The following is a 16242-nucleotide window of genomic DNA, read 5'->3' on the forward strand; positions in this document are numbered from 1 at the left end:
CAAAAAGGCACAACAGGACACAAATCCCTTCGTTTTTATGTAAATGTATTGTTTGTGAAGTGTTAAAATTATTAACTAATTAATTACCACTCTAGAGTGTAGGGTTGTTGTATCAAGGTTTTAATCAAATTTTTTCATCTGAATAATGTTAAATATTTTGGAGGATGGGTCAAAGCCATCATGCCAGAAAAATTCTGCAATATTAATGTTTGAATGTTGTCTGAGAAGGTTGAAATATACAGAACTAGACGAGTGCCATGAACATACAGAAGAAATTAAAATTGGCATTGTATGGCAGGATGGTCGATTTATTTTGGTTGACCTGAAACGACCTGTTGGCATGATGAACCTTCTAATATGGAGGGTGAGGGTTAGGGTTATGGTCAGCAGAAGCCCTGAGAATTGGGAAGGTTAGTAAGAGCACAGGAGATTTACACCAGATAATATAAGTGGTGTGATAATAGTGGGACAGTCAAGAAGGAGCGACAGTAATAAAAAGAGATCAGCTGCGATGCCCCATCTTCTGACTATGCTCACCCTACTACTGACCAGTTAAAAGCAAGACCTTAAAATTGGCCTAGGCGTTAACATTGAGCCATTGATCTCAGGATTGAGAAATTACCTTTTTCAGACACATGCATTTATTACATTACATGCACAACACACAATGCAATCCATATCCACATCCGAAAAAAACAAAACAAAAACTGAACAATAGTGAAGAAGAGAGGTTCTGTTCTGTTTGGCCCATCAGAGCTCATATACCTGCACAGCACCTCTGTCTGCTCAGCATCATTCACATCCTCATCACATGTAACTGAGTCTACTGGAGCTGAGCTGATGTCCTCCATCTTCAGACTGATGATGTCTGGAGCCAGTATCATGTCTCTATATCTGTCTCTCTTTCTCTCATCCCAGAGGAAAAGGTACCGGGGCGGTACACAGAGGCTATGACACACAGCCACAGAAATAAGAAAGTGTTTGCAAAGTGTTTTGTGATTGGTCAAAATTGACCGGGACGTTAAAACAGAAAAAGTTGTCTTCTTTGCCCAAAGTTACAAAGACATTGAAAATGGAACATCAGCAGCTTGCGTGCCTAATTGCTGTACTTGCCATCATACAGATAAGCTAGTTGGCGACTTTAATATTCATGTGGACGTCAATATTGAGCCTCAGTATTGCTTTTATTTCCTAACTAGACTTTAATGGCTTCTCTCACCCTCTCATCCACTCACTGCCATAACGACACCCTCCACCTTGTTCTGGCTTATGGCATCCATGTAGATCAGTTAATGTGTTTCAACATAACCCTATTTTATCAGATCACTACTTAATAACTTTTGAATTCCTATTACTGGACAACACACATTAACAAAATCAGTATGTCATCAAGGGTCACAGTGATTGATTAACCACAATGAACGAGCAGAATAGCTATGATTTAAATATGAATTAAAAATAATAAAGAGACAAGAGGACAGAATGAGATATAACAAAAGAGAGATCAACAACTAACATAGTATTCATACTGAAGGTATTCCCAAGATATACAATGCATAGACAGAGAGTATACTGTAACTATGTACAATTAGGGAAGATAAATCACAGTGAAAACCACGCAGACAAGACAGTCAGCTGGGCATTAGGATTGCCTCCCCCGAGGAATTTCGTCATCTATAATACATTGTTGGTGTGGAGAAATGTGAAGAAACATTAAAATATATCTCAGTTTCTTTTGTCTCCTGTTACATTGAACCCTGATCTGGACAGCTTATAGGCAGGGCTTTCACATTGGGCATCTATTGTCTTATCAGACTTTTCAACTTTGTTTATACAAGATACCCTGGTGGCTTTCAAAACATTTTGGATTAAGTTTTAATATTTCCCACAATTATTCTTGTTTATACTAAGTCTAAGTCAATTCCCAATCTGACATTTACAATTACACTTATGACTCCGTGAAATCCATATGGGCACTCCATCTGGAGGCTGTATTTAGTCCAGAAGATCTGGGCAAGATCTGTGACATGATTACAAACCCTATCATAAAGATAAGATAAGATAGGAATAAAGGTATTCAAAGATTTTGGAAGGATGTTCGCTCTTGGGAAATCATTAGCACTCTCCTGGGAAATCATTTGCAGTGTCCTCAGACATGAGGACGGATTTAAATGCTGACATGCAAAGAAAGTTAACCACTCTTCTTCTCAGAGTTCATTTTACTATTCAGCATGCTGCTGCCTTTATGTTTGCTCCTGTTCTGTAAAGTTGGTAAGTCCAAAATTCCATAAAAAAGAAAGAAAACAAAACATCAATATGTACAAGTTTTTTTTAATTAAAATATAAGTTAAATTGTACAATAGCTATTGACTCTGCTCAGGTATTAAACATAAAATGCTCTCACTGAAAATCCCGAAGTAGATTTTAGTGCATTTAAGTGAGAAGTCCAATTTTAGGTTTTGAGGATTATTTTTGCTTTCGGAAGGATAATGCTCCTCTAAAACATCCATATTCATCTAATATTGAAGGTCATATTTGTATTTGCTTATCGAATGGTACCTTCATCAAAATGTAGAGGAGCAAAAAATAATAATAATAAAAAAATTAATAGATATATATATCTATATATATATTTATATATTCAGTATATCTCTCTGAAAAGCAGAAAATTCTCAAAATAGTTATTTTAAAATAGTTTTAGTGAAACAGCTGTACTTCAATATTGATTCTTATAACATATCACATGAATGAATTACATAAATTAGTGTATCAATAGTGGTATCACAAGGTCAACAAACATATATTAAGAAGGATCTTCAACATAATCAGAAGGTTCTAATGATGATGAAACAGGCAACGTGGTCATGATGACAGCATGGAAATGTAGTGGCTTGATGCATCCATATTTTTTAGAAATAAAATTCATGCTGCAACAGTGTATAATCCTATGTATGCTGGAGGTAGTTAGTGAGCAAGGGTGGCAGTGGAAGGAGGGGAAGCTGCTTGAACCTGGATCGACCAATCAGCTTCCTGATCTGGAGGCGACACGACTGGCAGAGACTTCTAGGAGAGCCTGGAAAGACAAAGACATTTTTTCTCTCCTCTTATCATTAGACTTCAGCACAGCATCCAACTGATGTTATTTAGCTCAGTCATCATTTGATATAGTTCCAGAGAACATCCAACCATCTATTCAACCAATTCCACAGTCATAACACAGGCGAGGGTGCAGTGGGTTGCCATTATACGTGAAAGCGCTTTGTGTGGTATTGAGTTCAGAGAGCTGTGGCAAGGAGCTTCTAGTTTATGTCCCCATTCTTAATACATTAGCAGTTACCTTACCTTTACATTGAGAAGTTAAGTCATGCCCTGTGCCTAACATGATCTCAGCATTGTAGTCAAAAATGGATTAAGCATTATATGTTTTTATGTTCTTGAGGGGTTATTTTTGTATTGCTCATATGTATGTGCTTAGAGTTAGCTGTTACGAGTTACTTGAGGTCTGAACTCTGAGCTCCGAACATCCAGGAACTTCAGGCACTCCCACACTTCATGAATTGGACTTATCATGTTTACGGACGTATCACCTGTTTCACACAATATCCCTATGTACTTAATTCAGCACATTGGGATACATCCATAAAGCCTACGGCCACACGATGGAGTACCTTCATAAACAAGCAGTAGTTGTTGTGTTTTGCCACCAGAGGTTGCTAGCTCTAAAGGTCGCTGGTTGTTGCTGTCTTTCAGGTTGACATCGGCTCCATATTCCAGCAGCAGTGAGGCTTGATCAGCACTGTCCTGTCTAACAGCTGCATGGAGGGGACTGTCACCTGCTCGGCCTGAATTTACACTGGCACCTAGAGGAAGGGAGAGAATTAGCATCAAATGTTACAACAGGACATTTTGAAACACACAAAATGCTACAGTGCTCAATATTACTGAGAGAGAAATCACAAGACTAAGACAAAAAAATAAACACAGTCTCATCAAAAGCCAGTTTGTTAGTTTAACAGGGTTTTTTTTTTTTTTTTTAAACCATCTGGGCAATCCAATCGATGTCGCGGAGCCGAGGAGGTAATGTTTTCAGTCATGTTATTGTGTCTGCCTGTCTGTCTGTTGAGGGATTTGGCTAAGATGTCAGAGAGCACTGAGATTTTGTGGCAATCCATGATGTGATGACAGACTGGTAAAGGTGTTAAAACTACCAACTGAGTACAAATCAAAAAATCATTGTTTACCTATCATGCCATAATGAAAAGGAGGAATCAAAATATGCTGCAGGGAACAGGTGGCCGTTACATACTGGATCTAAAAGACATGCAGTTACAAGTTTGAAATGTTTTCTAAATTCATACCAAATCTTTAAAGATATTAAGCACCACAGGATTGTTGGTGTACTTTGAGATCATGGTTGGAAGAGAGGAGTGTAGGAGTTCAGTAACAGAATGAAGAATGAAGTATAGCTTCCATCTTACACCAGGCTAGATAAGGTGAATAATTCCAATAGCGTAATATTTTAATGTGTGTAGCCATGTCATTGAAATTGATTAAGGTTCGGTAAGGCGAGACGACCACTGAACTGACAACTTGGGAGATTTTTCTATTTAAACTCATATTCTAGCAAATTAGGATAGTGATAAGTGGTAAGCGTCCTGTCTTAGTAGAACAACAGGCATAACCCTGAACCAATAAATACATTTATCACCGGTCGGATTTACACAACATCCAGTGAAGCCATTTCAGAAAACCTTGGACCTTAGAACGCAAACATGCATGCCAGAACCATTGCTGGAATTCAAATTAGAAGAAAAACTTTCCAAAAGATATGCCTCTAAAATGTGTTTTTGATTTTGAGGCTCTTTTGTTCCTTTTTGTCTGATGTATCATTGGTTAAATCACATGTCTGTAGAGTAATTTGTTCAAATATTCTTAATTGACAATTTAATTTAATTTTGAAAACAAAAACAAGAAGTGGTACATACTGTATGTTTCTGTGGCCTCACAAACAGGACGCGCCATCACTATTAACCTGTGGAATGTTTTTTTATCACTCCTCACAATTCTCTCCAGTCTTACACTGCCCTGTCCTAACTTCTTTACAATGTGTTGCAGGCATCACATTAAGAATGAATGAACACTGTAATGAGTCTAATGTGCCTCATATCAGTCATATTTACAAAAAAGTTGATCAGTTCAAACATTAACCATCTTATATTTGTACTGTTTTCAATTAAGTTGAGGTAAAAGCAAATTTTGAAATCACAGCTCTCTGTTGTATTTTGCACTCTCAGCTTTTTTGGAATTGAGGTTTGTACAAAGGTAGAATAAAAGAAAATGTGGTGATGCAGAAGCAGAATGCAGCAGCCATACACACCTGTGTGTAACAGAATCTGGGAGCAGGCTATTTGCTGGTGCAGACAGCTCATATAGAGAGGGGAACCCAAATGGGATACGTCGTAGTCAGGATCTGCTCCATGACACATCAGTAACTCCACACACTGGCTATGACCTACACTGACACACATACACACAACCAATGAATAGTTAGCTGATGAGATACCGTGTACTCGGTTCATGTTTCTTAAGGATTGTTGCATATACCTCTCTTGCAGGCTTCATGCAGAGCGGACGGAAAGTGTGTTTGTGCCGTGTGTGTTTGCGCTCCATTCTGCAGCAGCAGCTCCATACAGCCAGCACTCCCAGAGCAACAGCAGTTGTACAGTGGAGTTATGCCATCGATGGTAGCAGCATTCACCTGAACACAGCAGATAAACAGTAGTTGTTACTTGGTAAAACAGCAGCAGCCTATGCTGGATTTACAGTTAATCTATTGTTCCTGTTACATGTGACTCTGGAGGGACAATTATGAGATGGCATTATGTTTGCTAAAATTATGCTGCAATTAAGGCAATAAATCAGTTTTTTCAAATGTCAGGTACGCACCATGATGCAACTGAAATTTGCAAAAGATTATCTAAAAACTGCTCCAAACCCTAACCCTAACCCTCTTCTTCTTCTGAAGTTCTTGGTTGCTTATTCGGAGTAGGGTTGTCTCAAATAGAAGTCTCAAATAGAAGGAAGTCTCAAATAGAAGGAAGCTTGTGTTGAGGAAGCTTACAATGGATATATTTACATTAGTGCGGAAATTATTTCAAATCATGTAATATCTACTAGTGAGAATAAATGTGTCTAAAAAACAAGCATATTTAATGATGGTGTACTAACGCAAGCATGGAATTGAAATGAAAAGTAATAATTATTCAAATGAATAAATTAAGATAGATGTATATATTGTGACATCATGAGGGGCTGATCCTCAAAGGATGGAGATGTTGCCCCCGGTTGGTGCCACAGCTGTGGCGCATCATAGAGTAATCGGCAGGACAGCGCGCCACACCTGGAGCGCATCAGAGGGTAATCACAAGGAGAGCACAAAGGATTTGGGGATCCCACAGAGAAGTCAGAGAGATCCCAGAGAGAGAGGGAGAAGTCAGGCAGAAGACTGAGAGAGCACTGAGGACTGAGATTCGGCAAGAGGACACACTGCTGGCCTGAAGGAAGGGAGGCCAGAGCTGGGGATGGTCCTCAACGGTGATACGAATGCCTGTTGCTTATTATACTTTGATGTTTATCGACAGACCTTGCCTTGTGTACAAGGACACCTTTTGTTCAGTGAATTAAAACCTTGTTAATGCCGAAGGCCTCTGTGGATTGTGCGTTTGGACACCGGAGCACTGCCTGAGGCGGACGTCCTAGGGGAACAGCCCCTCGACGGTGTCACAATATATACACACAACATCATATATCTTCTACTGTGGATTATAATATAGATTGGAATGTCCTGAATTGAGGTTTTGTTATTGAGTTAAATTATGATGATCACGCCCAATATGGTGACCTGCACAGGTGAGGTATCTCCAGTGCATTTGCAGATCAAAACAGGCAGCTCTGGAATGTCCAGAGTTCAAATGCTTTCTTATGTAGGAGTCAACTGCAATAATGGCAAAATGTAAAAGTTCATTGTGGACAAATCACAGAGAACTGAAAAAATAGCAAACTGGATATTGACTATTATTCATTTAGATAGAAATAAGAAGCATATTTACATTAGCTCCAGCTTTTATGAGCGCTCTGACACAGGCTACGTGACCTGACAGACAGGCTTCGTGGAGAGGGGTCACGTGATTGATGGTGTGAACGCTGGCATTGTATCCCTGAGAGACAAAAGCACACAATATTACACACATTACACTTGCTTAGCCACATTATGGCTGAATGATGGATCGCATTTTTATCATCACAATAAGTCATTAGTGTGCTGTGCCTATTGGAGTGGGCTGCTAAACAATTGATTCAATATATGACAAGACTTTTATATTTATGTAATTTATAACTTAGAGGCACTAAAATGTGTATTGCTTTTGCACTTAATTACAAAAGTAGTTGAAAGCCAATTTGTATTTCAACTAATTGTTTCCAAATATTATATGATGTACATTCTACATTTATTGTCTATCCTTTCTTGCGTACAGTATATGCAGTTGGAAACACTTGCATACCTTAATGTGACTTATTGCATCACATATCATGCAGCCCTAATCTTCCCATGATGCACTGAGCTCCTCTCTCTATCTGTACATATCCATGTATCATTACTGTATTTCATTTACTTCTATATTTAGTTTTCTGTGTCCTCCCGTCTCACAGGTTCTTGTGCAAGCCTGTCCTGTAGAGATAAAGACCCTGTCCTGCTACAAATCCATCATTATATCATTTATACCATCATTAGTAATATTTACACTAATACTATAATTGTTCTCTCTGTCCCACCTAACCGGTCAAGGCAGATGGCCGCCTACCTAGAACCCTAAAGAGGTTTCTTCCTGTTAAAGGGGAGTTTTTCCATGCCGCTGTTGCCAAGTGCTTGCTCATAGGGGAATGTTTGGCTTCTTTAAATGCTCTGTATATGAAGGGCCTTGAGATAATGTTGTAATTTGGTGGTATATAAATAAAGTTGAAAGTTGAATTGAAAGCCTTTTGGTGAACAGCTCATCCTCTGATGCGTTTTATGGACATAAAACTGATGTATAATAACCTGGGGGGAGGTAATTTATGTCACTGAATAGAACACCAGAGGCTTCTTTCCCTAAGACAATTTCTAGTATTTGTGGCAATGTCTTTAAGAGCTGAGAAGCCTCTCCCGCTTAGTTGAGCTTGCCAAGTGTGTCTTTTGAACATCCAATGATCTTTCCATTCTGATAATTTCTTAGTTTCCAGGATCTGATCTCAACTACTAATTGGAATTCCAAGCTTCTTTGGAGACAAAGCAAAGGGAATAAACCAAGGGAATATCGAGTCTCTTTTCTGGCACCAGAACCATTTTGAGCTCTGATTCAGGTATTTGTGGTGAGGATAGTCAATAACAGCATGGGGTAAGAAAAAAATATTCATGTGTTCACGTGCAACGATATTCAAGGATACTCCTGTCTTTCCAGTAGCATCATTTAGCGAGGTGCCCTGAGAGATGATCTCAAAATACACTCACATTTGTCATCTGCCACAACCACTTGATTGAGAATTTATTTACTCTTGATGCTGATTGATCTGAGACCACTTTTGTGAATGACAGCTCAACACACAGAATGCTTATGCATGTAGTCGGCACATCAAAAAACACATAACCCAGTGTCTATGTGCATTACCTGGGCTAGCAGGGTGCGCAGGGTGAGCAGTCGACCCTGAGAAGCTGCTTCATGGAGAGGGGAGTGATCGGCCCAAGACCCTGCGCAGACACAGACAGCTTGACAGATGGAGAGACTACAACCTGTTATCAAGACTTCACCTCAAGTTGTAATCTTTAGAGGTTCCTTCACAACTGTAACATTTTTGTCCAGGCATAAAAAACATCTCATCATCTTCATCTCCTTTCAGAGGACCCTGAGGTATTAGTAGACCACACAGGACAGCATGGCTATGTTGATATTCTTACCTGTTAGTTGTGGATCTGATGAGTCCACACAAAAAATAGAAACTGAAGCTATTATCTTTGGTCCCCCTTATGCAGCAAATAAAATTGCCAGACATTCACACTGACATAAAAACCTTGGTGTTATTTTGGAGCCCTTTAAATGCAATAAGAAAATAAGTCTTTCTTTAAAGCCTCTACTTTACACAGGGATCTAAAGATGATCATCCAATTAGCTTTCATCTCATCTTGCAACAATTATTGCAGCTCACCCTATTTGGGCCTCCTTCAACCCTCCCTATCTTGCCTCCAGCTCATTCAAAATGCTGCAGCTCGACCCTCTTCAATGGTATTGAGAAGAGTGACTACGTCTCCCTGTTAAAAGTTGACTTTAGGGTCTTGTTATTTGTTTTTACAGCCTTACATGGCATGGCACCTCAGTACATTTTGGACCTCCTCTCCCAGTCCAACACACACTCGCTCAGGTCCTCAAACCAACTGTTCCTGTCTATCACACACTCCAGTTTAAGGAATAATGGTGATCATGCCTTTTCTGTTGCTTTCACTTTCTATTGGTTCCACCCCCTCCATTTCTACCTTTGAATCTCATTTACTTTTATCCTTTGTCTTATTGTTTAGGTCTGATTGATGTCCATCTCTGCCCTGTCATTATGTTTGACTCTCTTAGCTTAGCATGTTCCTTGTCTCACCCTTGCACAGCACCTTGGTGTAACTTATGTTGTTTTAAGTGTGCTGTATAAATAACCATGACTCCTCCTGTGTATTTGTCCTGATGTTGGACATGAAACTAGTCTAGTTAAAACCTTTTCTGAAAGAATCAGAATCAACTCCCCTCACTTTACCTTTCACCATTTTGACAATACAGCACAATTTAATGAATTTTCATCCATAGGGATGGCAATTTGTAAGAATATTTAAATAAAAGAAAACTTAATATAGACTTTAATAAAAGGAAGTCTAGAGAAATTTTCTGTTTACCGTGAAATAATGATGGTTTGAAAAATTGACAACCGAAGATGATTGAATAACCTTATTCTATTTCAAATCTGCGGGCCACCTTCCCACCAGACTTAAATTCTGTGCCCTCAACATTCCGCGGACATCTGTGGTCAGCAACCAAAGACAAGAAAAGACGAGGCTTAATTAACAATGTGCATCTATCACATTTATCCTCTACCTCTGGATGAATTTCGAACAAAACCCAGTGTATAGCTTTAAACTGAGTGCAAGACCAGCACAACAGTGAGCAGCCCACCCACAACACCTTTCCACCAGTCCTCACTATGTTGAAATCCATATTGAATTGTTTTGATTATCTGAAGACATTTCCATCTTAAGTACCACTAGGGGGCACTTCAAATACCTGTGATGCACCAGAATTGGACAACCACAATAGTGGTGGTAATATTTTTCCTTTGCGATAACAGCAGGGGAAGTAACACTGTCAGTAGTTGTTACTGCAGTAGAAGTAGAGTAAGAGTGGCCATATTGGTTGTAGCAGTATTGGTAATAATGCTTGCAGCAGCAGTGTTGTATTGCAGTGAGAGTTTACTCCCTATTGGGCAACTGCGAGCTCTCACTTGAGCCTCTTCTAGTTTGTGATTGCCATCTGGTCACTGTGCTGAGGGGGGGAGGTGCGAGCGATGAGGTTGGAACAGCTCAAAGCTCAAAGCTCATAGCTCCATACTCGTAGCTCAAGGCTGCAGCTTACGGCTCGCCATGAATGCAACTATTCAATATTAATTTGTCCTAGCACCTAGTTTACTTTGTAGCTTGACAATATTTTGGATCTGGTTTGGTTGATTTAGATCAAACAGTAAAGGGAAATTGCAAACATGTCTGTTGTTTTAGTGTTGTTGTTATTCTTGTCCAAAATATTATTGAAATAACTTTGTACTCCAAATTTGAGTGGCTGTGTGGAGTGTGATGTGACCAGAGACGTAATTTGATATATAAGCCTGTTTACTTACACTCCTTGTGTGGCTGAGGCAGCTCGCAGCTTGGAGAGCTCAGCTTGGAGCATGCAGCTCAGCTCACAAAGTGTACAAGCAAAATACTTCTGTACTACAAGATTTTGGGGCTGTGTGGAGTGTGATGTAAGAAGAAACTATCGATGAAGGTTAATTTCAGTCATTTGGCTGCAGTAGTAGAAAATTCAACACTGGACCTCAATTGGTGGTAAAGATGTTTTACCATTCTTTCAAAAAGCTTCTTTGCAATGAGCTTGAATCTTGCAGCTGCCTCAGTTCAAAGAGCTAAAAGCAGCCACAAACTACAAGTAAGCATGTGGGAGGCAGCTCGCCCCGCAAGGACAGTAATGGCTCTACTAGTTGGAGTCCACAAGTCTGAACAGTGACAGTAATAGCACAGTAATATTGAGAGTAGAGAGACCCTTCTACCCCCCACTCCCCCTCTGTAAAAGGGGGAGAAAAGAGACTTTAAGTTTTTTCCGAAACAGTAATCACGAGGTATTTCCAAACGGTGTGTGTAAACAACTTTTATTCTATAACTTTTAAAGTAAGAACATTCTAGAAGGATCTCCTGACTTTGCATTGCAGGCTTGAGATCCTCTGAAACCTAAGCCTGTCTTCTTTCCAACCACACAAAGATTGTCTATACTGGGTCAATGTAAGATGCTCACTTCTCTGTTGAATTCCAGGATTGAGCATCACTGTAAATATTTAACACAATTTATATTTCTAAGTCCTTATGTCATAAAAGTTCTCTATTTTCATTAAATACACTCAATATGGATTCTTTACTATAATAAAACTCAAGACCTACCTTATTAGTCAGGCTTTTAATTTATTTTAATTTTTTCATTTGTCTATTCAGTTATGTATTTAAGTTTATTTTTACTCCTTGATATGTCATTTTATTTTTTATTTCATTATTTTCTGAATTGTTTGCATTTATTACCCTAACTTTCATTTCTGGTTGTACTGACTTCAGTAGATCTCCTCTACTTTAGAATGTATAAGTTTATCTTCTAGTCCTAACCCTTAATTTACTCTCCACTGTTTTCTATTATTTATTATTTATTATTTATTCATTATTTATTATTTTTTGTTTTTATCTATTTGTAATCCGGCCTCTGGTATTTCCTCATTGCAAATTGATTTATTTATGATAGTGCCTCCACAGTTCCTGCTTTCTTAGTAACAAAAACATGCATTGCTCTGTGTGTGGCTGGGGGTGCGGGGTATTGTTTTTTGTTACATTTGATTTGTATTAAACGTGCTATAGAAATCAAAGTCTGATTGCTTGATTTCTTGTTTGTCTTGAGAACAGCTTTGATGTGTGAACATCCTCATCTCAGGCCAAACTGTAATTGTAAGCCATTTAATGACACAAAAAGGCATTTCTGTAGGGGCGCCAGTTTCGCTGTAGATCTCAGAATGCTTCATGAATGATACATTCACTTGGAGGATGTTTTATTTAGAAGTCACGTGCAAAAGCAGAATGTCACTATAGCTCCCCACAAGGCACCCAATAAACTTGTATATTGAATGGACTTCCTAAGTGTCAAATCAATTTCAGCATGGTTTTGGCACATTTGGAGACTCCGTCTGGACCTATCCTTACTAAAAACGTTTGTATAATGATTTTCCTTGGCTCACTGGTATAGTTACTGTCAATGAGTTGTACAACAGCTTTATTGTGGTCTTCTACCAGGAGGTTAGTATTGTTATTGTTATTGCTTTTGACCTTGAAACCCGGAAAGCAAAGAAGCCAAGACTAAAAATGAATTATATATTTTCCCTCTGTTCAATATCACAGTAGATCACAGGATCACAATAATTTCACGGGTAATATTTGTCACATTATATAATATTATTATATATATATAATTATGTTTGCTTCACATGGATTCCCAAGGTTGTTGACTATTCAAAGAGCCCAGCCTTGATGTTGTGTAGTTATTCTCCATTTGTTATGGGGTTTCCTCTGAAGTGTCAGCAGGGCTAGCTGTCAGAATAGCGCCAGCAAACCCTCAGTAGGACAAAATCAGACCAAGTAAACAACTCAAACACCGACCTTGGCTGGTCAGAATGCCCCAGCAGGCCCTCTTCCTCCCCGTTGTGTGTTCGGGTATGTGTCCGGGTTGAGCGCCTCTTTTCCGGGACTCATGCGGAGCTGTGGACGGAACCTCTTGCATTCTGAGCTCGAGAAACGCTCACTGCAGCTGAGCTAGGAGCTAGCCAGCAAGCTAGAGCCACTGGGCCGAGGGAAGCGCTGTGATTGGTTGAACGGCTTTGTTGTTCCACGTGCCTGCCGACATCACATGCACGCCCACGTGTGGATGGAGAGAGAGGCCAGCGCTAATGGAAAGCTATTATAAAAGGTGTCTTTACGATGAGAAATTACCTTTTAGCTATGAATATAATTTCAATAGATTTTTGACTCGTCATAACAATCATTCAAGATACCTACAATATTCCATTTTAGTTCATTATAATTCCTCTTCAGATATCGCTAACGACATTCTATATTGTCGTTTTATATGTCACATATCTTGAATGACCATTTGAGATATGTTGGACAGCGCTGGAGCGCTGAGTCCGTAAAATCCAGAGGTGGCGAGGTCTGTGTCACGAGCAATAACAACTGGTGCAACTTGAGGAGCATCTTGGTGCTCTCACAGTCTTGCTCTCAGTAACTGACACATCTCATGATCATGTGTCACCCTTTCCCCTCTCCACCCTCCCCTTGATCCACTGCAGTTTGTCTGCCTGACCCAACAAATCCACCAGAGATGCCATCGCTCTGATTCTGCTAGACAAGGGCTGCAGAAAATATGTGAGATTGCTGTTTATTGACTGTAGCTCAGCTTTCAACACCATAGTCCCTCACACCTTGTCCTCCAAACTCCAGGATCTGGGGCTCAACACTGCCCTATGCAAATGTACTCAAGCTATTCATCGTCTCAACAATGATTCTATTTTAACAATTAAGCTTCACGCTGTTGCATTTGCTCTCAGACAGGGAAGGTAATGACAGTGCACAGTCAAAGTCGACGTCGACCTCCACCTCCCCAACGAACAGTTGGAAAAGCGTGGGCTTGATGCCTGAGAACCGGTGGCTCACTCACTGCTGTAATCCAAAGAACCGGGCCCTATCTGGGAAGGATGGCTAAAAGAAGTAACATTTTGGTGAGTGCAATTTAGAGAAAAAATAGATTCTCAACCTCTGGAAGGTGATTTGTGGCGGACGTGTCAACAAGCAAGGATTTTGGAGCCCCAGCAGAATCTAAGAAGCATCAGGTCAGAGGACTATTTATACAGTGCTGTTGAAATTTGAGTTGTGGGAACTACACATCACTGTAGTAAACATGGTAGTAAAAAAAAACAAAAAAAACATGGAATTCCAAAGTCATGTGAAATATCCACCTTCAATTTAATTTGATTAAAATAAATTATTAATTGGGAAGACTAATAACCCAAGTTCTAAAATCTTAGATGGGTTCAAGTAACAGTAAAAGCAGAAATGCAAAGCATATTGATAATACGCCTCACGTCACCTTACCAATTTTGATAAACAAAGCACTGACCAACTCAGCATGTGAATTCAAGAGTTTGGATTTCCAAGTATTGGTAGTTTCAGCTTAAGACAACTTCAAATCTTAAACAAGAAAAGAGAAAAGAGAAAAGAGAAAATCAAACCAAAGAGAGGCAAACCTCAAAGAGAGGAACAAAGTAAACAAAGAACAGCTTCAGTTTTTCTGACAGACATTTACTGCACTTTGTAAGAGAATGAAAGCAGCCTTCCCATAAAGGGTTGACATCGGCAAATATCAGCACGCAAACAAAGAGAAGATATGACTGTGTCTGAATATCTCACCCGGCTTTCAGCAGTGGCACCTTCAGAAATATTTCATCGGGGTTAAAAGCCATAACTGAATTTCGGAATTCTGTTCAACGTGCTGTTGACTGACTTTAATGCAGGGTGTGTTCAACATCATTCTTCAAGGAAAGCATTTGGTGACTTGGACAGAGATGTACCAGAATAAGACCCTTATCTCCTGGCCGTAATGACAATTTCTACTAGTTTCAGCTGAACTTCCTCTCACCTCCACTGTGCCAAGAGAACTGAATTCATGACACCCTTGCAGACATGTTACCAATTAAAAATATCCAGGATTCCAAAATGATTTTCTTTTTGGATATGATATCGGAGAGAGTAATGTCTGATTTCAATATTCATTCAGTTCCAAGTCTATTTACTTAGTAATACACATTCATTTATTGGTAATGATTTATCTGTGTACATTTCTCAAAAGCAGAGTACAAAGGGTCAATGTGACAGAAAGTTCACTACTTCTGATATGAGACTGATTTGACTGAATTGTCTTAATTGAATAGAATTAAGTTTGATTTTATTGTTGTTATGATTTTTATTTCTATTTAGGCTTGTGTAACCTTCAAGAATATCTTCAAATTGTAATTTCCCACCTTCAACTAATGTTCACAGTCGATGAAGAATCCTTCATTAAATGTCCACAACCTTACCTTTAATTGTACCTGTCATTTTATTGCGGTATTTAAGCAGGGGAAATTACAGTTTATGAATTTCAACTTTATGGCTGAAATGAAAGTCAGCAGATCCTCTAATGAACTTGAATAGAAGTACAAAGTACATAGTTTGTTATTGTGTTGTATTAACAACATTCACCACTAGATGACAGTAATGCTCCATTGTCTGCGCATTCAAGATTGAAAACATATTCTTTATTTTTATTCACACTTACATAAATGTACTTTTTACATATTGCATATGATTTGAGTTTATTTAGTTGACACAGTTTTTCCTTGTCATGGTTTGTTTTCTGTAATTGGATCATGTCTCACTATACTGGTGAGCCTTTCACCTTCATGTTGGCTGATGTTAAAATAATATCAAATAGAGGTAATATCCATCATAGTTCGTCAATGAATCATAAAATTATTCAATTCTTAATTGTGTTGAACAATGTGGAATGATCAAATTAACAGGATTGAATGCATTATTGTTGTAGTAGTTATTATAGTATTGAAGTAATTTAACCATAAAAAACACTTTTCACATGGTAATATTGCAATACTGCAGGAACAGTAAACTATTTTTCTTTTCATAGTTAACATATTGATATTTATTAATATTCTATATTTTCTTTTCCATGATATCACTATAGCAGTCCAACAATCATTCTTCTTAAACAAAATCAGATATGAATAAAAACAGCTGTTAACCAGGACATATCTACAGTATGTGTG

General features: G+C 38.8%; 1 protein-coding gene across 1 annotated transcript; it reads right to left on the reverse strand.

Moving 5' to 3' along the window:
- Positions 1-2355: 2355 nt before the first annotated feature.
- Positions 2356-13199, reverse strand: asb5b (ankyrin repeat and SOCS box containing 5b). Its single transcript, XM_076148178.1, has 7 exons — positions 13028-13199; positions 8706-8785; positions 7110-7217; positions 5605-5758; positions 5378-5512; positions 3669-3860; positions 2356-3073 (listed from the first exon to the last, which is right to left on the reverse strand). Exons 1-7 carry the CDS (start codon positions 13146-13148, stop codon positions 2946-2948), a joined length of 918 nt encoding a protein of 305 aa, XP_076004293.1. The 5' UTR covers positions 13149-13199; the 3' UTR covers positions 2356-2945.
- Between the last annotated feature and the right edge of the window lie 3043 nt (positions 13200-16242).

The sequence above is a fragment of the Genypterus blacodes genome, unplaced genomic scaffold (genome assembly GCF_046128005.1).
Source record: "Genypterus blacodes isolate CSIRO-AG114 ecotype Tasmania unplaced genomic scaffold, CSIRO-AGI_Gbla_v1 ptg000039l_1, whole genome shotgun sequence".
Classification (NCBI taxonomy): domain Eukaryota; kingdom Metazoa; phylum Chordata; class Actinopteri; order Ophidiiformes; family Ophidiidae; genus Genypterus; species Genypterus blacodes.

Bases quoted from the DNA above. Each gene is read 5' to 3' on its own strand.
- asb5b (XM_076148178.1), bottom strand. From the start codon at position 13,148: ATGCAAGAGGTTCCGTCCACAGCTCCGCATGAGTCCCGGAAAAGAGGC. The intron at 5,759-7,109 runs GTAAATATGCTT...TGCTGTGTTCAG, and splicing joins TCATAAAAGCTGGAGCTAAT to GTGAATGCTGCTACCATCGA. The intron at 3,074-3,668 runs GTACTCCATCGT...TTGTCTTTCCAG, and splicing joins ACTACTGCTTGTTTATGAAG to GCTCTCCTAGAAGTCTCTGC.